The 25,669-nt window shown below is 42.6% G+C and overlaps 1 protein-coding gene across 2 annotated transcripts; it reads right to left on the bottom strand.

Annotated features, from left to right (window-relative positions):
* Positions 1-610: 610 nt before the first annotated feature.
* Positions 611-25,669, bottom strand: RIPK1 (receptor interacting serine/threonine kinase 1). Of its 2 annotated transcripts, XM_063130305.1 has the most exons (12): positions 25,522-25,669; positions 18,893-19,095; positions 16,664-16,817; positions 14,727-14,864; positions 13,720-13,948; positions 13,470-13,619; positions 10,720-10,796; positions 10,506-10,596; positions 7,075-7,683; positions 5,787-5,855; positions 2,611-2,754; positions 611-1,215 (listed from the first exon to the last, which is right to left on the bottom strand). In XM_063130305.1, exons 2-12 carry the CDS (start codon positions 19,042-19,044, stop codon positions 911-913), a joined length of 2,118 nt encoding a protein of 705 aa, XP_062986375.1. In that variant the 5' UTR covers positions 19,045-19,095; positions 25,522-25,669; the 3' UTR covers positions 611-910. The 2 variants fall into 2 exon arrangements, with proteins under 2 accessions (XP_062986375.1, XP_062986376.1); XM_063130306.1 differs by lacking the exon at positions 5,787-5,855.

The following is a 25,669-nucleotide window of genomic DNA, read 5'->3' as shown; positions in this document are numbered from 1 at the left end:
GGAGCACAGGCCATTATGTACATACCTGGGCCTTACTCTTAGCACTTGGCCCAACTGGCCTCATAGCCCATCACTCCTTGCTCCGTTGTAGTTTCATGGTTCATCTACATTATCTCCCCTTCGCAGTGGGTTTCCCAATTTTCTTTGCCACTCCAGGATAACACCAGACCGAAAACCCTCTTGGCTCCAACAGCAAAAGCTCTGCTTTCCACAAAATACTGTCTTAGGCAGTTGTATTCTGAGAAAGCCAATCCTGGAAAATTACCCCATGTTTTTCTCTGTCTAGTGATACAATGGCCCACAAATGTTCAGCCTGTTATCTATAGGGAAATTACATGTGACAACCTATTCGCTAGAACACATTCCCGTCACTCCCTGCCAACCCCCTCCCAATGAGATTGCCATTGCTTTTTATGGCAATGGTAGTGCTAGTAAGCAAGGACGTGTCTCCCACTCTTTGTTTCTTATAACGTGCAAATATTTGTTCATATATCTGAAAGATGTGCAGAAATGACAGTGCATATACGATTGATATGCACTGTCATTTTTGTATCTGAGGAATGATTCCTGTTGTCCCTTGTGATATACCCAGGGGTACAGCCTGTATCCATTTATATTAATGTTTTTATTAAAATTATAAAATGCATTAATAATTTGACATTTTCTAAAAAGACATATATTTCATATTATAATTTTCTTGGCAGTGTTCTAGAGAACATGGCTGCTATGAAATCTCAAATGAGATGATCAACCCCCTCCCTTACCTTCTTATACCTTCATTATTCTTGCATGACACTGGCAGCATCAAGATGTTTGCAATGATTATCAATATATTGTAAAGCAAAATGTCCACATATTCCCTGTGGAAAACTCTTTGCAGAAGAGCAGAATTCTCTCGCTGTTTTATTTCTCAATTGTTATTCACTTCAGATTCCTGAGCTATTTTCACAAAGCTGTTAAGGAGGTCTATCCTTCTGCAAGAATAGAGGGCTATGGCCAGCTTTCCCACAGTAGCCCCTTTGCTGCCTTCCTTCATCAGCCACCTCTGAAACATTTGGTAAACTTTTTCTTTTAGTCCATCTCGTTCGTAGTCGTGGTCAATTTCATCCAGCTCTGGGTCACTGAAGCCCAGTATACGCGCACAATGTTTCCAGCGTTTCGCCAAGTTGTCACGCACGAGGGTCAGGTGTATGTCAGAAACAAGAGCAGTGCTCTCTGGTGGTAGAAAGAGGGCAGGGAAGACTTTTATAGATCTTTCGTGACAGAATCGTTTTCCTCTGTTCTCAAAAACAACAGAGGAAGTGTTTCAGAGCAACTCCATCATGTGCTAAATGCAGGCTGCACAGAATGGCCCTATCCTGCCACTGACATTTAGTTGGCATGTATGAGCCGACATACCTGGGGAGTGTGCCTCCATGGAAGAAGGAATCCACCTGAACCAATCGAAATAGCCCTGTGGAGGTGCTTTACATATGAGCCACTTCACATGAAGGGCATACAGTCTATGTAATCTAATGACCCCTTGAATATTATCACTCAATCAGGCCCCCATCTTTATGGCGGTGCTTTGACACCGCGAGGCGCCCTGCTCCAGCACTTGCGTTCTTTCCTGGCATCTGCATGGGAAGGAACACAAGTGCAAACTTTCCCACTCTTTAAAAGTAAACAACAACAACAACGGGGGGGGGGGAGGAATGGGGCTGTTCCTCCCCATTTTTTAAAATATTATTTTATTATCTGTATCTTCGCAGCTGCACGGATGCAGAATAAAAATTAAAAAACTGGGGGGAGGGAAGGAACGAGGCAGCCAGAGGAGGACATGAAGCGAGGGGGCAGGAACTTGGGGCGAACCACCTCTACTCCCTCTGGCTGCTTGTTTCTCTCCCCCACATTTCTTCTTTTATTATCTGTATCTGCGCAGCTGCGGAGATACAGATTATTATTTTTTTAAAAAAAACACCTCTCCCCCCCTTTTTTTTTTTTACTTTTACAGGCACGGGGCCACCCATGGCGACCAATCGGGGCGCCATGGGCTCTGCTGCCAAAAAAAGTCAGGGTAAGTCCCAGACTTTTTTGGAGTGGAGTTTCCAGGGTTTGCCCCCGGATGGCGGCTGTGTCATGAAGATGATGTGCTGCTATTGTGAAGCCACCCTGGGGCAAACCCTTCATGTAGACATGCCCCAGATGTGAAATATGTTGCCATCTGGGGCAGGCTAGCTTGTGGGGCCATGACTTCACATTCTCTTAAAGAGAGAAGAGGGCTGCCCAAACATCTTTAGCAACAGAACAGCTTATGTATTGTCTACCACATCTATATCCTGACCTGTCTACAAGAAGCACAGGGTAGCATACCCAGGGTTATGTTATCCTCACAATAATCTTTTGAGGGAGGCTAGCCTAGACTTGCCCATCTTCATGGCTGAGAAGGCATTTGAATCCAAGCCTCCCCAATCTATCAGAAATGTTTGGGCATGAAATATCTTGACTTTGTAGACAATCTTCAGTTTGATTCAGCCCTAAGATTCTGGACAGAAGTGTGAGAGCCAAATTTGAGTATTCAACAGCAATGACCATCCAATTCAGGAAGAAAAAGGGCCCTTATCTACTTACCAAAGAGCTTCTGGTGTGCAGGATTATAGGGAGCATTTGCTGGAGTATTGGGTATATTGAGAATCGGTTCTTTTATTTTCATGTAGTTGTTGGAACCTATTTGAATTCCTCTGCTATTATTAATGATGTATTGTGCAGGATCTTCTGTATACAAAATAATAATAGTAATAATAAACTTAAAAATTCCGCTGTACAATATAGTCAATGTTGTTTGTACTCTGGACCCGTCCAAAAATATAATTACAGCACCAAGGAACCCCCAAGTCTGTGATCAGAATCAACAAGTGGAACCTGCAACAAAATGTTGCAGTGTGGAGTGCTCCTATTCAGGGTTCCAGCAAGCCAGCCATATCCTTTTCTAGGATACTCTATTCCATTCTCCCTCCCCCTGGTTTTCCTCTCCTTCCCAACAATCAGTTATCATTCCTTGCTCAGTCCTTATTGAGTTGTTTTGGGGTATCCTATCACTCAGGGGTCTTTTTCTAAAGACTTGTTGTACTTCTGCAAAGCCTGGGACTCCCCCACCCCAAGCCTGCTGATTAGGATTCTTTTGTGTTGATGGTGCAGTTTTGGCTACTTAAGGACCCACACCTGAGATGCTTTCAATCAGCCTCCTGCAACTTGGGACTTTCCAGATGTTTTGGGCTAAAACTCCCTTCATCCCTGATTGCAGGGCATGCTGGTTAGGGATGATGGGAGTTGTTGTCCTATGCAACTGAAGGGACCCAGGTTGGGTAAGTATGCCTAAAATTAATCTCTGGCTTTACTAATATAAGGAATGGCATATTTTTTCCATAATTCTGCTCTATGCCAACTTAGAGCACTCTATGCCAACTTAGTTTCACTCAAGGCAAGCAGCAGATCTTAATTACAGCTGGCCTTCATGTTTTCAGAAATAGAAAGCAGCCATTGCTTCTCTCTCCCAGAATGCATTGCTAGATGTAATCTGATACCTGCCACACCTATCAATTAGGGCACAATCCTATGCACGTTTAGATAGAAAAAAAACTCCTAAAACTCCCAGCATTCCATTTTAAGACTGAGTCTGTTTAAACTGCAGATCTCATGGCCACAACATCTGGCCAAATTTTAAGACTTTACTATTTCTTCCCCCGTTCCCTGCTTTTTGTACCATCTAGCCTGATGATGAGATCTGGAGAACTCAAAAGCTTGCACATTTTTGTGAAATTTTGGTTGGCCCTAATAACCCAACTGGATTTTTTTTTCTCATGGACGAACACAGCTATGTTTTTATATATAGTGGAATGAATTACATGTAAAAAGAGAAATGTCAGGTTGATCAACTTATATAGCTTTTGTTAACTTTTTTAAATTTATATTTATATTTTTTAATTGTATAAGTTTTAATTTTGTAAACCGCCTTTTTACCCAGTATTGGTAAAAAGGTGAGATATTATTATTGTGGATTGATGATGTTAAAGAACCATAATAGCTCAACAATATTGTATACATTTATCAACACAGATATTGTCTGATAAAATTGATGATGTTACAGAACTCAGGATTATTATTATTATTGTTGTTGTTGTTGTTGTTCCTGAGTTCTGTAACATTATCAATTTTGTCAGACAATATCTGTGTTGATAAATGTATACAATATCATTGAGCTATCATGGTGGCACTGGACTTCACAACTGGCTAGTACAAATTAATGTTTGGCTACTAAGCTGATTCATAATTTGCAGACTCCTGCATACTGGGTAAATTTTAAACTGAAATATGAACTTCAGTAAGGTTTAGAAGCTATGTCAGTATGAAAAATACATTTAATGTGTAATAAAAATTAACTTAGAACCAGATTAAAATGGAAAGAGAACATACTTTCATTATGCTTTAGAGCAGGGGTGCTGAACCTCTTTCAACCAGAGGGCCGAATTCAATTTCAGAGAGGCTCTTGGGGGCCGCATTCCAGTGATGAGTGGGCCTGAAGGCAAAGGGGAGCAGGGCAAAATACCAGCATATTCAAGCTTAAAGCTCTTAGTGCCAGTAATTAAGCCTTAGGGGAGACAATTTAACCTTTTAGAATGAGGGAAAAGCCAGGAAACCGTCAAGTGATCAGTGATTGGGGGAAAGAGCATGTCCATTTGGAGAATGCTAGAGGGCTGGATTGGAGACTCAAGCTGGCTGGATTTGGCTCGTGGGCCTGAGGTTCAACGCCCCTGCATTAGAGCATAATGTAACTGCACTAGTAAATATGTAAGACAAGAAAGAATTACATTATTACTCCTAAAACCATATTAGGACAAACCATTTTGAGGCTGACTCAGGGGTCACAATTATGTGCAAGCTATTGAGATCTCCAGATTTCTTCATCAGGTAATACGTTACGAAAAAGTAGGTATTACAAAAAGCAGGGTGAGAGGAGAGAAAGGAGGGGGAGGGAAGGAAGGGCTGACTTGATGCTGAAGTCATGAAGTCTGCATGGTCAGAATCTTAAGATGAAATGTGGGAAGAGGCTGCAGGCATTCAAATTAGGCTCTGCCTCAGGGGTGGGCAAGTTGTGGCCATCCAGATGTTTTGGCCTGCAACTCTCATCAGACCATCCAGCATAGCCAATGATGAGACACGATTGGGGTTGGAAGCCAAAACGTCTGGAAGACCACAAGTTGCCCATCCCTGCTCTACAGGTGACGTGATCGGCCTCATCTACACCAAGCAAGATATTGCACTATTAAAGTGGTATGAATGTGGCATATAAAAGGCAGGAGCCACACCAAGCAGGATATAGTGGTATGAAAGCGGTATATAATATGTGTCAATGGGGCCCAACAGTTGTCAGTGCACTTCAATACCGCTATAAAGCAGTAGTGCAGCTCCTGCCTTTTATATACCGCTTTCGTGCCGCTTTCATAAAGCAATATCCTGCTTGGTGTAGATGAGGCCATGGTTTCAGGTTGCACCTGGGACTGCCTCTAGGACTGCTGGGATGAAGAAACATATTCCTGTGTTTAAAATTAAGCCTCTGCTTAAGCAGTTTGAGAGCATGGGGACCGCAAGCATCTTTAACTTCAGGATATCAATAACTTCAGGGCATCTATAGCTACCAAATGATATTATTGCCTTCTGCTTCTGGATTGATCATACTGCTCATGTTGAGAGAGTTCATCTTGACCATCTTACAAAAAAACCCTGTATTTATTGTTTGATTTTTTTACCTATACTCTTTCTGTATACAGAAGGATGTGCAAAATTCGTCTTCATAAAAGGGGTCGATTCCATTAGACCTAAACAATTATGGAAATGAAACAATTACTCTATAGTCATAGTTCCTGAAACCATGGGTGTGGAACCTCAGGCCTAATTGAAGGCTACCCCGGGTCCCAATCCAGGCCTCCTGGGTTCCACAGGCCCCTCCCCATATCATCTGGCAGTTTTTGCTCCCTCACCCACTTATTGTTTGGTGGTTTTCTGACTTCTCCCCAATTTCTTCCCCATTGTGGTTGAAATGTCTCTCCTGAGTCTTAATTACTGGCAGTAAAAGCGTTAAGCTATAACAGGCTGGTGTTTGGGGCATTCTGACCTCATTCCCTTTTGCCTTTGCCCCCCATCCCCTCACCACTGGACTATGGTCCCTGAGAGCCTTTCCAAAATTTAATTTGGCACTCAGGCTGAAAATTTAATTTGGCACTTCTTCCATAAACAAGAGCTAATAGCTACTCTACCCCTGTTATGTAGCTCAGAGTGGGCAGAAGATAGATCTGGATCTACTAGTATATGTCTGGGTGATTTGAAGTAGATGGGCAAGGATTTTCAAACAAAGAAAACTAGGGGTAACTAGGAGTGGATTTTGCATGGAAGGACTGTGAGCTCAGTTCAGTTCCAGTATCCAAAACAAATCCCTGGGCTCAGAATTCTTTAATTCTAAGTCTTTTGCATTAGACGCTGATAGATGAATCTCAGGGGTTTTAGTAACAGACAACCCTATCCTGCAAATAGGGATGTTGCGGGCATCTGACTGGGTCTTGGAATCTGACAGATTCCCCTGTGTCACTGCCCCCCCCCCCTCAGTTGGGCGCCCACAGTGCGTTTGTGGACCCGCAGGCCAAGCGCCTGACAGCCATCTGCTCCGTTCTGGAGTCTCCATAGTGCACAACAATGGAAGCTCAGGAAACAATGCAATTCTCCCTGCTGTGTAGACGGCTGCCAAAAAGTCCCCATCTACGCAATGGGGGAAATGCATGATTTCCGGAGCCTCCATTGTCACACACAATGGAGGGTCCGGAATGGGGTGGACGGCTGATGGGCGCTCATCAGATGCTCACCGAGCTGGCAAAGAAGCTTGCACAAACAGTGACAAATGGTGGCAGTGGTGGTGGCGGGGTGAGTGTCCCACGAGTTGGACCCGGGTGGGTTTGCTCATTCCTCCCTGCAAGCCTGACATCTGCCTACTGCCAATGTCGCTTAAGCTGAGCGTGTGCCCCCCCCCCAAAGAAGCTCACTTACCAGTTTCTATGCTTGCACTTTTTGTGAAAAGGTAAGGATTGTTTGGCTTCAGTGGACGATCCATACCAGATTCAGGCACAGGTGGTTTACTTAAATTAAAGAGGCTTGTTGAATGGGATCCATAGAGATCTTCCGCACTTAGTGAGGTTCTGGGATTTGCAGAATTTCCTAGCCCGTAAAACCCATTTGGATCCAATAGTATATTTCCCCTTTCCGGAGTTGCTCCAGGGGGTGATAAATGATTGTAACGGGCTGCACCAATGTTGCTATGACTGGCACTTGATCCAGTATTTTCAGCTGTCAGGTATGACTCCTGTACCCGGGGGGCAGCAGGCACCTTTGCAAATGGATCATGGGACACCTTTCTCCTCCGCTCTTCCTCCCGCATTACAGCACTGTACGCCCCCAGATAGCTTTCCGCCCTGTCCATCCGGCTGCCGTGCTTGTGGTAGTTCAGCTCATCCTGCAGTTTCCTCTCTAAGCTCACCGGTGGGTCGAACGCATTTTCGCAGCTCTCCTCAGGTTCATTCACAGGACAAGCCTCAAACAGGACTTCGTCTATGACGTTGGCTGCAAGACCCTGAGAACTGTGTAGGGAACCGGGCAGATCTGCAGGACAGATGAGTGATTTAACTGGTCGGTTAAGGTTTCATTGCCAAAGTTTCACTGAAGCGTCCTATGCATTTTGAGAGGAACTGCCTGGCTGACTATTGGTGCAAGTTTAAGGCTGGAATCCTAGGCACGCTTACCAGACAGTAAATCCCATTAAATCTAATTAGACTGACTTTTGAATAGACATGCATAGGATTGTACTGTAAGCTCAAAAAAATCATTGGGCTGCCACCATTTTTAATAGATTGGCGAGGGCCATAGGAACATAGTAAGCTCTCGTATACCAGAGTCAACCTATTTGTCCTTTTGCCTGAGTATTGTCTAACAAGCTCTCTATGGTCTCCAGTAGAGAAGGATCATTCTCACCATCTGATCCTTCCTAGCCGGAGATGCCTAGACTCGAACCTGGGACCTTCTGATTGCAAAGCATGTGCTCTACCACTGAGCTCTAGCTCCCCTTCCATAGTAATTTCTCACAGCAGCCCAACTCACAGAAATTTGGCAGCTGAAGTTTTTCATAGCATGGAGGTAAGTCATGGGAAAAAACCACTATCAGCAAAAACTTCCAATTTGTTTTTTTGTTTGTATAAAATATTTATTTAGGATCAAACTGTCCCAAGGTGGCTTCCGACATATACATTCATTCAATTAATCAATACAAGCTTAAAACCATTAACATAGTAAAAAATACAACTGAATAAAAACATGCTAATAACATGTTCCTGCATTGAGCAGTGGGTTGGACTCAATGGCCTTGTAGGCCCCTTCCAACTCTGCTATTCTATGATTCTATGAAATGTGGCATTCAGGCCAGTATGAACACTGAAATCACAATTCACTATAAATTATAGCAACATTGAGTCTGTTTATTATGTTTATACCTTACTTTGTCCAAAGAAATGGCCTAGGCAGCAAATAGTAAAATCCACAATTTAAAAACCTAATCGACATAAACAAATGAACAAGTATCACAATGAAGGTCTGAAAACCACATAAGAGCAGATAGAAAATGGGCAGCCAGTTAAAAACATAATTAAAAATAGATTAAAACACAGAGCGGCAGATCAGTCTGATAAGGCTAAAAACATGTTTAAATAAAAAGATTTGCATTTCAGCTTACTTTGGGTGATAGGAAAGTTGCTTTGTGTTGTATTTGTAATTTGGGCCATTCGCACCAGCAAGTGAAGGATGAGCTATTAAGCAACTGAAATGGATTACTTGAACCATCCTGCCCATGTCTTGAGATCTTCTACCAATAATCTTCTTCAAGTCCCTTCCTCGACTGAAATATATAGACCCTGTTCAGACAACACACTGAGCCATGCATTCTGAGCTAAACATTATGGCTTAGCGTGTCGCGTGACCCATTCCTAAGCATGGTGGCTACATAACCACGGTTTAAACCTATTCACTAACCATTTGCTGCAAAAGGGTTAGCAGCCTAAACATGGCTTAGTGTGTCGTAAAAAAACCAGTAAAAACAAAGGAGAGGGCTTTTTTTGGTAGCAATGTCCCTCTTGTGGAACACCATCCCTAAAGAGGTAAGCCTGGTACGTACACTCCAGTTCCTCCAGCGCCAGGTTAAGACATTTCTATTTTCCTGGGCCTTTTAAGTTGCATAATACCGTGTCAACTACAGTTTCATCCATTTTCTCATAGTAATTGACTTTATGGGGAAATCCGGATTTAAAAAGGGACGGATAGGATGATTTTTACTTTTGGAAGAATTATTGGGTCCCGACTATGAGTTTCTGTCATTTTTTGATTTACATGCTAAATATGAGTTATTCGCTCTGGCTGAATAGCAATACTTGCAATTGCAACACTTGTTGGAATCGTTTGGTCCAGCCGCTTTTACAGCTACAGAGCCCAAATTGTTATTGTGGCTGACCAGTCATATCGACCCACGATTCATGTTTATATAAATACTTGTCATCAGTAAATAAATATGATACTCAGGGTCTAAGACAAGAATGGAATAGAGAATTGGAGCACTCTATTATGCCTAACCAACGGATTATTGTTTTAGCGTCTGTACCGGACATATCTATGGATCTTAGGCTATGCCTTATTCAGCAAAAAAATATTGTTTCAGGTTTATTGGACTCCACAATGTCTTTTTAATATGGGTTTGTCAAATTCACATAATTATTGGAGATGTAATGCATCTAATGGTTCTCTTATCCATCTGTTTTGGCAATGCCCAATAGTTGCCTCCTTTTGTGAAGAGGTCATAATACAGATAAACTTTGTCTTGGAACAGTCTTTAATACTGAATGATGTGCATGTCCTCCCAAACTAAGTATGGGTTTCTTGGAAGTTAACGTATGGTCAGTGCAAATGGATTTTCCGAGCCCTTATGACAGCCAATAGGCTGATATTACAACACTGGAAGGATAAATGATCACCTCCTATATGCATGTAATTTCTTGTTCTTTGTTTATTCCTTTCACTATTTTTTTTGGTTTTATTTAATTCACAACAAAAAGGAAAAAGATTAATAATAAATAAAAGTTGTATCATGCCTTAGTCTGCAATATGTTTTTAGCTGCTGCCTTGTATGATTATAGTTATTGTTTTACTATACAGAGATGGTACCTTCCCCAACCTAGTGCCTTACAGATGTGTTGGACTACAATTCCCAGCATTCCTGCCATTGGTCATGCTGGTTGGGGCTGATGGGAGTTGAAATCCAAAACAACTGAAGGGCATTCTGGAGGAAGGCTGGTATATAATATACCAGGTTTCACCACCCTAAAATCTATTCGATGAAAGGTGGATGAAATTCGATGAAAATTTATTTACTTTTAAATAAATACCTGTTCGGGCGCTATTTGGTGGTTCTGCTACCGCATCTACTTCAAGGGACTGCATCCTTTTCACAAGATCATTTGGTTCTGGGTACACTTCCTGTTACACAGAACAAAACAAAACAGATCATGTCTTAGGAAGAACTTAACATTTATGGATGGTATGCCCAAGGAAGTCATCATTTTGTATGCCTGCATGCATGTTTTGTTGTTGATAACTTACTTTTATCCTTCTCACATCATCTTCAACAAGCTTTTCAAAGTTCTGTTGGTAAAATGGCTTGTATGTCAAACTGATTTCTGTAGTAAAGAATTAATACATTAGTAAAAAAAAATAACAACCACAGTCTAAATGAAAACCTGATGTGACAGGGTTCTTATGTTGTCTTCATGATAATCTTAATTGATAAAGCAGAGGTGCAGAATTTATTTTAGCCTTTGAGCAGAATTCCATTTCAGAGAATGCTCTGTGGTGGGTGGAGCCAAAGGCAAATGGATATTATTATTATTATTATTATTATTATTATTATTATTATTATTATTATTATTATTTAAATTTCTATACTGCCCCAGAGCCGAAGCTCTCTGGGCAGTTTACAAAAGATGAAATGCCAGCATATTTTAGCTTAAAGGTCTCACTATCAGTAACCCCAGAATAGTTGTTTTAAATGGATATTGCTGTTTTTATGCTTTTGATGGTTTTAAATTTCTGTATTTTTGTTTTTAATATTCACTGTTCTTAACTTCTGTAAACCACCCAGAGAGCTTCAGCTATGGGGCGGTATATAAATGTAATAAATAAATAAATAACTGAGCTTGAGGAGAGGCATTTCAACAGGGGGAAAACCTGCACAAAAGCCACCAAACTATCAGCAGTCAAGGAAAAGGTGTTAGACTAGGAGAAGCGTCTCTCTTAGGGCTACATTGGGACCCCGGAGGTCCAGCTTTGCCCCAGGCTTGAGGTTCTGCAACCCTGTGACAAAGTTATATGAGTTTAGAAGCAGGAATGGGAGGTAGCAATCACCTTGGTTTATACTGTAACATTTTCGCTCATGCAGTTGGGTTACTTTGGGACTGGTGTTGTGCTTGGAGCCCTTTAAAATACAAGTTTGACTTGTTTGTTCTCTCCTAAAAATCAGTGTGGACAACATTTTGATCAACAGCCATATTACTATGATCACCAATAGATGTTTGGTGGCCATTCAAAGGTCGATAAGAAATGTGTCATGATCCAAAGAGTCATTATTTATATAAGTTCAGACCATTTTGATCAAGATGACTTCATACAATTGTTGGAGATATGATGGATTTGTGCAAACGTTAAAGCTCCACTTGTGGAAAAATATTCACTCAGCCTCTGAAAAATAGGCTAAGAAGTAATACAGTGAAGAAAATGGAAACACACCTTGTTACATAAACTTTGCCCTTGGAATAGAAATATTATTATATTTAGTTGTATCCCACCTTTTGTCCAATACTGGGCCTCAAGGCGGTCAATAGTCATAGTTTCCTCAAGTTGTGAGGGATCCTCAAGCTGTTAGGTGCCCACAGGTTGCTCAAATTTTATTCAAGGAGAGCTGTGGGTGAATACAGACTTCAGGTTTTATGCAGTACACCCAAGCATAGATTTGGATCAGGAGTGAGGAACCTCCACCCTGTGGGCCAAATCTGGCCCTCCTGGAGTTCCAATCTGGCCTTCTGGAGTTTTCCAGATTTATTTATTTATTAAATTTATATAATGCCCCATAGCCGAAGCTCTCTGGGTGGTTTACATATGGCCCCTCCTCCTCCCCTGGCCCACCCCCTTTCACCTGACCGCTGATTGTTTGGAGGCAGTTTTGTACCCATTCTAAAAGATTGAAATGGACAATGGAACCAGTTACCTAGGGAGGTGGTGGGCTCCCCCACACTAGAGGGTTTCAAGAGGCAGCTGGACAACCATCTGCCAGGGATGCTTTAAGGCGGATTCCTGCATTGAGCAGGGGGTTGGACTCGATGGCCTTATAGGCCCCTTCCAACTCTACTATTCTATGGTTCTATGAAGCACCTCTCTTAAGGCTTAGTGAGCTATAAAGTAAAATATGCTGGTGTTTTTGGCTTTGCCCCTTTTTGTCTTTGGTCCCGCCCCTGAGAACTTCTCTAAAATTGAGTCCGGCCCTCAGGCTGAAAGAGGTTCCCTACCCCCAATTTGGATGAGTTGCTGTAGTTGAGATGCATAGATGCAGGTATTACTTGTGAGGGTGCTTCCTCTTTAAAAAGAGAATGTGACATTAATTTGCTCTGCCACAGCTTGCAGAGGCTAAGTTGATGGCTACAAGGAGCAAGGCCTTCTCAGCAGTAGCACCGCCCTTTGGAACGCCCTCTGTATGTAGGCCCACCAGGTTCATTTTCACTGCAGTAAAGCCTTTTTATTATTATTTCAGAAAACCTTTGGCTAACTTTACTGTGGATTCTTTGATTTTTACTCATCATTACTGCTGTTAGTTTTTGTTTTGTTGTTTTTAATTGGGTTGGACCCATTGAGCAGGGGGGTTGGACTTGATGGCCTTATGGACCCCTTCCAACTCTATTCTATGATTTTATGTTTTACACTGGATCAACCGAAGTGGACTTCCTTGCCCCCTCCTTCTCATGCTAGACCTTCCACCCCCCTGAAAATACTACACAGAGAGTCAGGAAATTTGGTGAAGAGGGAAGATCCCCCAAGACTGGTTGGATGAATCCTCTATCAAAGGAACTCTTCTTCTTGCAAAAGGCAGATCCTGAATTCAAGCCATCATTTCTGTTTTTATTTTATTATATTTTAGACCTGTGAGCTTCCTCAAATCTTGGTATAAGCACAACATCGCACATAAAATAAAAGGAGCCCAGTCTCCACCTCATTCTGCTACATATGTTGATCCAGCCAAAAACTCAAGAATGTTTGGAATGGGGTCTCTTAAAAACTGTTCTATGAAAATAATTTCTCCGTACCTGCAAAGGTCGGCCGGTCCTCTGGGTTTTGTTTCCAGGAACGTTCCATTAAAGCCTTAATCTCCTTTGGGCAAATCTTTTCCATTTCTTCTATACATGGCCTGACCCCGTTCATGATACAGAAGCACACGTGCATGTCGTTTACAGCATCTGCGGAGAGGGAAAAGAATTGAATGTGGTTAAAATAAATTTAGGCGCATGCAGCAAAAAGTATGTTAGCAAGCAGAGACGCTTGATCGCAAACACTTACTCTCATAAGGCTCCTTGTCGGCAAAAATGGCCCATAACACTATGCCAAAGCTGTAAACGTCAGATTTTTCCACAGGTGTAGTGTTGATGTCCTGCAAGTGTTCTGGGGCCATGTAGAAAAGGGTGCCGGCGTTGTTCTTAGAGCTGCATTTGATTTTCCTCTGCCGGCTGGTCTCCTCTTTAGTCAGCCTGCTCCAGGTTTTGAAGCAGGCCACACCCAGGTCTGCTATCTACAAGAGAGGTTAAAGAACAGTTCAGGCAGGAAGCAGAGCAAAAGGGCTCTCTAGAGGCCAGCCAGGCCAATGTGGTGGGTGACACATGCTTGGCACGAGAGTGAACGTTTCCCAGAGTGTAGGGTGACCATATGGAAAGGAGGACACGGCTCCTGTATCTTTAACAGTTGTATAGCAAAAGGGAACTTCAGCAGCTGTCAATTGTATGCATGCTGCACCTGGTGAAATTCCCTCTTCATCGCAACAGTTAAAGCTGCAGAAGCCCTGCCCTCTTTTGTATCACAGTGGCCAGATACATATTCGCAAGTCCAAAATTTGCGCAAACTCGGGAAACTGGGGGGAAAAGTGATTCCGCCACTGAGCAGACGACAAAAGGAAAGGTACCTGACAATCCGTCAAATGCAGATGTAACACATTTTTACAAAAGTCCTATATCCCTCGCTATGCATGTTTATTAAACGCCCACTTTCCCAACTGACATCTGACAATAAACCAGAGGTAGGGATGGGAAGGGAGATAGGAAAACTCCCAGAAGCGAGTTGGCTGGGAGGAAATGGCTTAAAGCAGCACAGCGTGGTGATGTATGGTAGTGTAAAGAAGCAGGATTTGCTCCCCTCCCAACATACTCCATTTAGTAGAAAAGATTAAACCACCTCACTTGACAGCCAAATGGACTAGTACGTATTTAATCAACATGCACATCCTTCTAGTTTAGTGCTATGATTGCTTTATCACCCTTTGTGAGTCCAAGACATGAGTTTTGTGCCAATAGTACCTTGATGTGAAAGTTTTCATCCACGAGGATATTTTCTGGTTTTAGGTCTTTGTGTACTAAGCCTTGTTCGGTTAAATAAAGCATTCCTTCAATGATCTCCAAGATGAAGCGCCCTTTCACGGACAAAGGAATTGGGGTCTGGAAGACGGTAAAAACAGCAGAATACTTTAAAAACAACAACACTTGATCAATATGACATCTTCAGTTGTACCAGGTGGCAGGTTAGTGGAAGGGGCTTTAAAAAAGATTGATGTATTCAGCTCCATTCTGGGTGGACATCCCTCAGGGGCAGAGGAAAGGGTGGGCAGGAATCAACATTTATTTTTTACTAGATCCCCAAAAGATGCATCATCCAGAGCCAGGTGCAAAAGATGCACACTTAGAATTAAATTACTCTGAGCCCAGCAGTTTGATTTGAGTACCACGAACTCATAGTGCTTCCACACACAAAATCCATTTCTGGTGATCCTGGGAGCTTTCTCCATTTTAGCTGTATAATTTAAGGCAGTTGGGTGGAGTGCGTGTGTGCGTGTAGATTGCTTTGTTGCTGCTATTGCGAAACAATTGGGAGTTGGGCATCCTTGCCCATCGACTAGAAACCACCCAGAGAGCTATTGGGAAAACCAGATCAACCCTCTGATCACGTTCATTAAAGGAACATGAACAGAACAGATCACCCAACCACCAACCCAGTGCTTCTTAAAGCTACCTTTGCTTTTCTAGGAAAAAAATTGAAATCTTCATACAGGCTAGAACAGAGTTACACTTCAGCATGTCTGGAAATATGCACTTGCGAGAATTGAACTTGAATCAGTCATACTTATGAGAACAGCAAAATATCCATCATTACGATGGGTGCAGTTAGGGTGGCCATGGCGACTGGCATCCTCAGGCAGCTGCCAGGGCACCAGCATCATGTATGGGCCCATCACTGACCCCAGGCCAACCACCAGATAGAAGCTTAAGGGCACAATCCTATGCAGGTTCAGACAGAAAAAAGTCCTACAGCTCTCATCATTTCTTGGCGAATGTTGGGAGTTGCAAGATTTTTTTCCCCAGTCTAAGCATGCATAGGATTCTTCCTTAAACATATTAAATATTTTTTTTTTGGTATGGCTTCATTTGTGTAGTTCAGCCTCTATATTATGCCTCCTATTTTAATAGTTACCCAAACCTTCCAAATTCTTCAAAATTCTCAATTTTTGAAGTGGAAGATAGATAGATAGATAGATAAATAGATAGATAGATTGCTCTATTTACACAATTTATTAGGACTGGAAAACTGTGGGGTGACTTTTCCCTCATGCAGAGTAAATAGTTATATTTATGAGTAGCAGAGCCCATACAGCTCAGGACTCCATCACTCTGATTTGCCTAGCTTTCTTATGCATCGTCCCTAACATTCACTAAGTACATCTTGACCCACTATTTGATTATATCAAGTCCAAAACCCATTTCACTGCAACACAAAATTTCAATGAAAACAAAGATGATCATCAACATTTTGAGTATCATTTTCTAGTCTTTAGGCACCATCACAAAATTACCAACTGTACATAAGAACATAAGAAGAGCCCTGCTGGATCAGACCAAGGGTCCACCTAGTCCAGCATTCTGTTCATACAGTGGCCAACCAGCTATCAACCAGGGACCCACAACAGGACATGAGTGCAACTGTAGCCTCCTGCCCATGTTCCCCAGCAACTGGTGTACATAGGCCTCTGATACTGGAGGTAGCACTAGTATCCATTGATAGCCTTCTCCTCCAAGAATTTGTCTAAACTCCTTTTAAAGCCATCCAAATTGGTGGCCATCGCCACATCTTGTGGTAGCGAATTCCATACTTTAACTATTTGCTGTGTGAAGAAGTACTACGTTTTATCTGTCCTGAGTCTTCCATCAGTCATTCCCACCAATCAATCACACTGTCTACTCACTGCCTTTAGTACGGACATCAGGTTCCCTTTCCGTACATATTCCATCACAAGGGAGTAGTTACCATCTTCCAGAATGATGCCTAGTAACTTCACCACACGATCATGATTCAGTTTGTGCATAATCTTGCCTTCTTCTAGAAGGGAAGTGTTACATCTGGAAAACAGATGCTACAAGATTACCATTGTGCATGATTGCCAAGAACAAGGGAGGGCCATCATCATAAAATTCTGATAATTTACCTTGAAACTCTACCTCATCCCCATGAACTATTTGAAATTATAGACCAAACCCTCATGTGATGGGAACTAACATTACCCAAACCACTGTGTAATCTATGTATGCAAACACTGTGCTGGGTGAAACACTGTCTTGTGTTGAAATAATTAATTAGCATTATTTTTCAAACTGTTATTTCCATAGAATTCTAAGAGCTTCTCTACAAGAGCAATTTATTGTATGCTCATGATTGGCCACTCCTAGAAGTTTGCAGGTCCTTTGCATGACGCCGTCAACGTGCAAGATGTCTCCCATGCCTTCCTCTGGTAATCTCGCTTTTAAAAAGATCAGAGATAATGCACCATTTAAAATTATCATGGGATATCCCCAGTGTGTAAAGTCAGAGTTGCACTATAACACAGCCACTATATGACGCTTTTTCATTGAACTTTATGGAGCATTGCCCAGAGGGGAAGTTTTCAATTAGAAATCATGTGGTCACCATTGGTTATCATCTAAAGAAGCCCATAGTGCACACAGAAATACCCAAGAAAAAGAAACCCTGGTATGAATACAGATTTTTCCCTTAATGTAGAGACACCTTAATTGCTGGTGACTACTGGCTAGGGTTCCCCAAATTTCCAGCAGTAGAAGACCACCCTTAACAACAACAACAGGAATTAAAACTGGAGGCACACTTCACTTTAACACCCAAAACACTTGCTTTTAGAAAGTATAAGATGACAATTGGCAGATGACCCTATAGCATTATGGGAAACTAAAATGGCAACTTCCCCAGCTGCCTGGCACTCACTGGAGTGTATGCTGCTGATGCCAACTTCAGGAAGGCCTGCTAGGAACCCTCTGACCCGAGGGCAATTTGTTGAGGGCCCCCTCAAATTTGGAGCCGGCCCTTTATGCTGAGATGTGACCAAATCACCCACTTGCAACAGAGGCTGTCCGGAAGGTAGCAAGGATGGAGCAGAGAATCAGGCATAGATGTGGCAAGTCATCTCCGTTGCGGGTGGATGATTAGAGCTAGGATGACCATCTGAAAAGGAGGACAGGGCTCCTGTATCTTTAACAGATGTAGAGAAAAAGGAATTTCAGCAGGTATCATTTGTATGCATGCAGAACCTGGTGAAATTCCCTCTTCATCACAACAGTTAGAGCTGCAGGAGCCCTGCCCTCTTTTGTATCTGGTCACTCTAGTATAGTTCCTCCAGGAAGCCTGCCCTCTTTTGTATCTGTCAAGAGGGCAGGGCTCCTGCAGCTTTAACTGTTGTGATGAAAAGGGAATTTCACCAGGTGCTGCATGCCTATGAGTGACACCTGCTGAAATTCCCTTTTCTATGCAACTGTTAAAGATACAGGAGTCCTGTCCTCCTTTCCAGATGGTCACCCTATTAGAGCCCACAGGAACCTTCCATTGTTTAATTAATTTTATTATCAGTTGTTGGAGAACAAGAGTGAGAGAGGGCGATCACCTACATACCCTGCCTTGTCAGCTTCCCAAAAGCATCTACTTGCCCCTGTGGGAAACAGGATGTGGAGTAGATAACCCGGAGTATTTATTTATTTTCAATTATTTTTGGGCTGTCTTTAAGGGTAGAACACTTTCAAGGTAAAAACCATACAAACATATACCAATAGGTAATAAAAAAAACTAAGCAAATAAAACATAAAAACACTGCTGCCCACCCAATATTTTGGACTACAAGACCCATTACCCCCAACCAGCATGGCCAATGGCCAGGGATTATAGGATACTGGCCACAGGTGGACCATCAAGTCTGATCCAGCAGAGCTTTTCTTATGCTCTTGTGGCACACAGTTGGGGATTACTGCCTTTGGGGTGATCTCTGGGTAAACGAAATCCTGGCAAAGTCAGGGGAAAAACCAATCCATGCAGAAGAGGAGCAAATACAGCCAGAAATCACAAGGAGCTTGATGGCAGGCAGCTCTGGCTTGCCCTTTCCCGTCTGCAATGGGCCACCCTTTCTCCAACTTACTCTGTGCGTTGAGGCCCCGTGTACACCGTTTTTAACACCACCAGCCCGTGCCTCTTGTGGTAGCATAAAGAAACCATGCCAAATCCGCCGGCATCCAGCTGCTCTTTTTGCAAAAAGTCCTCTGAGTTCATCTGGATGCCAACCAAGGACATTTTTGCGGTACCCAGAGCAGCTTGTTAATTCATAAAGAGGAAATCCAGGACCTGTAATGTAAATGCAGAAGACAAGGTGTTACGGTAGGGTGACCATATGAAAAGGAAGACAGGGCTCCTGTATCTTTAACAGTTGTATTGAAAAGGAAATTTCAGCACGTGTCATTTGTATATATGGGGAACCTGGTGAAATTTCCTCTTCATCACAACAGTTAAAGCTGCAGGTGCCCTGCCCTCTTTTAAATCTGGTCACTCTAGTATAGCTCCTGCAGCTTTAACTGTTGTGATGAAGAGGGAATTTCACCAGGTTCTCCATATATACAAATGACACCTGCTGAAATTCCCTTTTCTATGCAAGTGTTAAAGATACAGGAGCCCTGTCCTCCTTTTCATATGGTCACCCTATGTTACGGCCCATTTTTCCACTCCCACTGTAAACCGTGGCCAAAGCAGTACAGAAAGCTATGCGACAGCATGGAGCCATGCAAAGGTTCTGAGGATGATCACAGGTGTCATTAACAGTGCAACCCTATGCATGTTTGCTCAGAAATACAACCTGACGTTTTCAGTGGGGCTTACTCCCAAGTAGGTCTGCATAAGATGGCAACCTAAGAATGACTAGGTTCGTATAATACCCTAATCCGCACTCAGAGGTCGAGTGTGGGTTGTTGTTGAACTGTGGGTTGTTTGTTGAAGCCTGGGTTAGCATGTTGTCTGAATCCAGGACATTTTCCGCAGGGTGGCTTGTTAACCATACAGTGTGGCTTATTTTTCCTTGAACAAGCCACCTTGAGAATCTATGGCTTATTGTTAGGTTCTTCAGGGTGGTTAACAAGCTACACTGCATGATTAACAAGTCACCCTGCAGAAAATGTCCTGGATTCAGACAACATGCTAACCCATGGTTCAACAACAACCCACACACAATCACTGAATGTGGGCTAACGTGTTGTGTGAACATTGTCTTTTATCCTCCCTCGCAGAGTTTGAATGATATAAAATGTGTATTTTATATCATGTTTTTATACTGTTTGTTTTATACTTTGAATTTAGTTTTTGTGAACCGCCCAGGGAGCTTTGGCTATTGGGCGGTATAAAAATGCAATAAATAATGATAATGATGATGATGATGATGATGATGATAATAATAATAATAATAATAATAATAATAATAATTTGGTCTGTCTCATGATACAAATCACCTAGGATTTGCTTGAAGGTGTTGTTCTAAGGTGCATTTACAATTGCTTTCAATGCTTGATACAATTTTTAGGTCATCTGTGACTGGACGGGGCCTTGAACAACTAAACACATTTCTGAAAATGAAGTGGTTGGCCTGCCCTCCAGGGGTTGTGAGCTCTTCCAATCTAAAGCAGCAGTGGGTGGCAAACCTCTCCAGTTCAGGAACTGGAGTTCCCATTGGTCAAGCTCCCCAGCGTCAGATTCTGTGTACCCTGTCCCCGAAACATTTAATGATTTTATTATAATGAACTTATAATATAACCTTCAATAGGTATTTCCAGGGAAGCTCACATAAAATAGAAACAGAACAATAAATACATAATGAAACAACAATCAATACGGGAACAGAACTAAAAACAAAGCAAAATGCCGGCAGGATTAAAACATCTCATCAGGTTAGAAAGCCTTATTTGGCTGCTGCCAAAAAGACTTGAGCATAGCTCCCTGGAAAGAGATTTGCATAAGTGAGGTGCCTCAACCAAGAAGGTCCTCTTGATTTCATGTCCTGCTTGTGGGCATCCCACAGGCATCTGACTGGCCATTGTGGGAAAAGAATCCTAGATTAGATAAGCCAGGATAGACAACCTGCGGCTCTTCAAGTGTTTTGGGTTACAATTCCCATCAACCCCAGCCAGCATGGCCAATGGTGAGGAATTATGGGAGTTGTAGTCCAAAACGTCTAGGTTTCCTACGTCTGAGATAGGCCTTTGGTCTGATCAAGCAGAGCTCTTCTTACATTCTTACCTCAGATGGCAGCGGAACCCAGAGGACATACATCCCTCCATGGTGTCAAACCTGCCAAGCATCCCTACTATTACAAAATGAAAGGTTGGTCTAGAACAATGAGTCAGATCATTGGTCCGTCTAGCTCAGTATCATCTATACTGATTGGCAGCAGCTCTCTGGGGATTTTGGCAGGGAGCATTTCCAGATGGAGAGCTCCTAGTGCTGATGGTCAGAAGGCATAGCGCCAGAAGGCATAGCGCTATTCTGTCTTTTTTCCTTAATGGATTTCGACAGTAGGAAAAAAGACAGAAAGGGTGGTGTGAAATCACACAAGAAAGATGCTGCCGTCTGGAACCCCTGCAGAATTCCATGAATGGGACAGGGCAAACACAAGACAAAATTCTCACCAACGTTCATCCCTACTCCTCCCTGGGGATGCTGCAGATTGAACCTGAGACGTCTGCATGCAAAACATGTGGTCTAACACTAAGCCACAGCCCTTCTTCTGGAGGCCTCTGGGTCATTTCAGAGACTTCTGGTGCGATCTTTCATTCAGTGGCACCTCCCAGGTAACACAGGCATTCATGGGGCCTAATGCAACAAAAATCTCCTAGTCAAAACCTTTGGCCTATTAGAATCACACTGACTGCTATTAATTTTTGGAAGCATAATGTGGATGTCAGTGCATAGAAATGTATGTTTTGCATTTCTATTTTGTTTGCAGTCTTGTAACAGCAGCAACAGCAACACTTTTCAGCATCAAGACAACCTGCAGGCAGAGCAACTGTCAGGGGCGCACACAATACCTCCTTCGGCCAGTCTGCGGCAAGGGATAGGGTTTTTCTGTAAATTATATACAGCACTGGTCGTCTATGACAATTAGTAGCAAGTAAATTATCATCCTTAGCAAATAAAGTTATATATTGGCCCCATTCAGAAGTCACCTTAAACCATGGTTTTAAGCACGGTGGTTAAGCCACAAAACTGGGCTGTGTTCAAAAGACCCCTTAAACCACAGCTTCAACGATGGTGAATAAAGCAAAAAAGCCTTATTCCCTGTGGTTGAAGCCATGGTTTAAGGCAGCCTTCCTCAACCTGGGGCGCTCCAGATGTGTTGGACTGCATCTCCCAGAATGCCCCATCTGGAGCGCCCCAGGTTGAGGAAGGCTGGTTTAAGGTGTCTTCTGAATGAGCCCAATATCTTTACACATTGGTAACTGTGCCGTCTACACTGCTCACGCTCCTTTATGAAGGAACTTACTCAACCTGATAACAGGCAGCCCATCATTTCCAATTTCAGCTGAACACTAAAAGTAAGGAAGTAAGAGCTTTTACAGTTTCGCAAGTCTATTTTTAATTCCCATTTTGCTCTCTGCTGCTTAGCTATTTTATTGTGTTGCTGTTTAATATTTTATTTTTATTTATTGTATTCTTTCCCATTTATTTCAGTAGTGTATTTCACTACTGTTGTAAATGCTTTGGGTGTGATGAGTTATAGGCAAAATAGCAGAATTTGTAAAACAAACCAATTAAATAATGGTTAAAAGTAAAATCAAAATAAAACAATGAATGGAAGTTAGAAATGTGGAGTGAAAAAGCTGTTTGTGTTGTGCACTGCAAGGCTAAATGTATCTATTTATAATTAAATCCTATTTAATTCAATGGGATTTAGGCCTAGGTCAGTGTATGGAGCCTGGGTGGGGGAAATAGCTATAAAACTGATAATTGGTACTATCATCACTATTATTTATTCATCATTTTATTCTATAATTTATATTCTATAATCTTTTTGTGTGTACAAGGAGCTTGTCACAATTTTTATCAATGTTTTAAATTCTGTGTGAAATGATTGTCCCCTTAGGGGACTAATCAGGACAAGCAAAAGGAAGTACTTCTTCATACAACACATAGTTAAAACTACAGATTAGTTAAATTGAGAACGGAAAAAGCTATTAATGTTCTAGTTGCCAGACCTAAAAAGGGATATTGTTTGGAAAAGTGCAGAAAAGAGCACCTAAAATGCTAAGTCCTGTATGAGGAAAGGTTACAACATCTGCAACTTTTTAGCTTAGAGAAAAGGCAAGTGAGGGGAGACATGAATAAAGGTGTACAGAATTATGCATGGTGTGGAGAAATCGGATAGGGAGACATTTTCCTCCCTGTCTCATAATACCAGAACCTGGGGTCATCCCATAAAGCTGAGTGGTGGAAGATTCAGGACAGAATGAAGGAAATACTTCTTCACACAATGCATAGCTGAACTATGGAATCCACTACCACAAGATGTAGTGATGGCCACCAATTTGGATGGCTTTAAAAGGGGATTGGGCAAATTCATGGAGGATATCAATGGCTACTAGTCTTGAGGGCTATGTGCTACCTCCAGCATCAGAGTCAGGATGCCTATATGTACATTCGTTTAGTTTGTTTATTTATTTATTACATTTCTATACTGCTCAATAGCTGAAGGTCAGTTGCTGGGGAAGATGGGTGGGAGAGTGCTGTTGCACTCCTATCTGGTTGGCGACTATGTGAACAAAATGCTGGGCTAGATGGACTCTTGGTCTGATCCGACATGGCTATTCTTATGTTCTTAATGGCTACAAGCCATGATGGCTATATATTACTCCCCATATGAGAAGCACTATGCCTCTGAACACCAGTTGCTGAGAAAACCAGCAGGTGGGTATCATGGGCTAGAGTGACCTCCTTGGAGGCATCTGATTGGCCACTGTGGGGAATAGGATATTGGACTAGATCGGGGCATGAATTTATTTATTTTATTTTATTTATTTATTACATTTCTATACCGCCCAATAGCCAAAGCTCTCTGGGCGGTTCACAAAAATTAAAATCATAGTAAGACAACCGACAGGTTAAAAGCACAAATACACAATACAATATAAAAAGCACAACCAGAATAAAAACCATGCAGCAAAATTGATATAAAATTAAAATACAGAGTTAAAACAGTAAAATTTAAATTTAAGTTAAAATTAAGTGTTAAAATACTGGGAGAATAAAAAGGTCTTCAGCTGGTGACAAAAGGAGTACAGTGTAGGCGCCAGGCAGACCTCTCTGGGGAGCTCATTCCACAACCGGGGTGCCACAGCGGAGAAAGCCCTCCTCCTGGTAGCCACCTGCCTCATTTCCTTTGGTAGGGGCTCACGGAGAAGGGCCCCTGTAGATGGGCAGGTACATATGGGAGGAGGCATTCCTTCAAATAACCTGGCCCCAATCCGTTTAGGGCTTTAAATATCAATACCAGCACTTTGAATTGGGACGGACCTGGACTGGCAGCCAATGAAGCTGGAGAAGGACTGGCGTAATATGATCTCGCCGGCCAGTCCCTTTTAGTAAATGGGCTGCCCTGTTTTGTACCAGCTGAAGCTTCCGGACCGTTTTCAAAGGCAGCCCCACGTATAATGCATTGCAGTAATCCAAAAGAGAGGTTATCAGAGCATGGATAACTGTAGCTAGGCTATCTCTGTCCAGATAAGGGCGTAGTTGGTATATCAACCTAAGCTGATAAAAGGTGCTCTTTGCCACTGAGTTCACCTGTGCCTCAAGTGACAGTTCTGGATCCAAGAGAACCCCCAAACTACAGACCCAATCCTTTAGGGAGAGTGCAACCCAAAATTCTATTTTGGAGAACCTCAGAAGTCAAAAGGGGAGGGGCCAAATTATATATATATATATATATATATATATATATATATATATATGCGCCATCTTATAGTTGCTTTAAGTTTCTGCTGCCAGGAACAAGGCCTTAGGGCTGGCATTTCAACCTCTGCGAATAGAATTGCTCAAAAGCTGAAACACCACAAAACAAAGGGGCGAGGTCAGGGGAAGTGGGCTCAGATTGAGCCTGATGTTTTCCATCCTTGAGACAGACCTTTGATCTGATCCAGCTTTCCTTATGGTCTTATGTTATGTTCTTAGTAACTATACTCCTTGGGGAGCAATCGGGTAATTGTAGCTCTCTTTTTAAATCTACAATGCTAACTTGATCCCATCTCTCTCTCTCTCTGTCGCGCGCGCACACGTACACGATCTCATCTCCATATTTGCACGGGCGGAGAAATAACCGATCAAAGCGTTCCCAAGTGCTAACAGAAGGAGATAACAGCCTCCCCCCCAAAAAAAATCATCAAGCGGTCTGTCAGGCTGTTGCAATCTTAGATTGCACCACCAAGGGGAAGGATTCGGCGAAAGTCTCCAGACTAAAGCTTAATGCCACCGACAGTTTCATTTTCGAGGGCGCCTCCCCTTCATTTGACCACAGCATAAGGAAGTCGACTATAGGCGGCTCAAAAACTCGGGAGCTTTCTAAGGGATCCCCTACACCTCTCTCTAGGATCGTGTGTCCCCCACCCCTCCTCCCCATGATCGGCAAGCGAAATCTTTACGCCTCCCCTCCAATATTTCCTAGAAAAAAGCAGAAGGAAGCGAACTCTTGGGGCATGAAAAAAGAAGACGCGACCCCCTACCCCAAGCTCGCTTTACCTTCTCTTGTCCCCGAGAAGGAATCCGCCACGTTTTGTCCGTCCAGGGCCACGGGGAGGGATCCCCTCGCCACTTTCCCCTCTCCTCCTCCCGAAAGGGGCCGAGGCACAGAGAGCACTGGGCTTGCAAGTTTCTTCCTCCTTCGCTG

This window comes from Elgaria multicarinata, chromosome 7 (genome assembly GCF_023053635.1).
Source record: "Elgaria multicarinata webbii isolate HBS135686 ecotype San Diego chromosome 7, rElgMul1.1.pri, whole genome shotgun sequence".
NCBI lineage: Eukaryota > Metazoa > Chordata > Lepidosauria > Squamata > Anguidae > Elgaria > Elgaria multicarinata.
Note: the sequence above shows the minus strand (reverse complement) of the source record. Positions and strands in the feature narration are given on the sequence as shown.

Excerpts from the sequence above, each read along its gene's own strand:
- RIPK1 (XM_063130305.1), bottom strand. The coding sequence starts at position 19,044 with ATGTCCTTGGTTGGCATCCAGATGAACTCAGAGGACTTTTTGCAAAAA. Across the intron at positions 10,797-13,469 it reads GGACCGGCCGACCTTTGCAG|AAATCAGTTTGACATACAAG; the intron begins GTACGGAGAAAT and ends TCTTTACTACAG. Across the intron at positions 7,684-10,505 it reads ACCAAATAGCGCCCGAACAG|ATCTGCCCGGTTCCCTACAC; the intron begins GTATTTATTTAA and ends TCTGTCCTGCAG.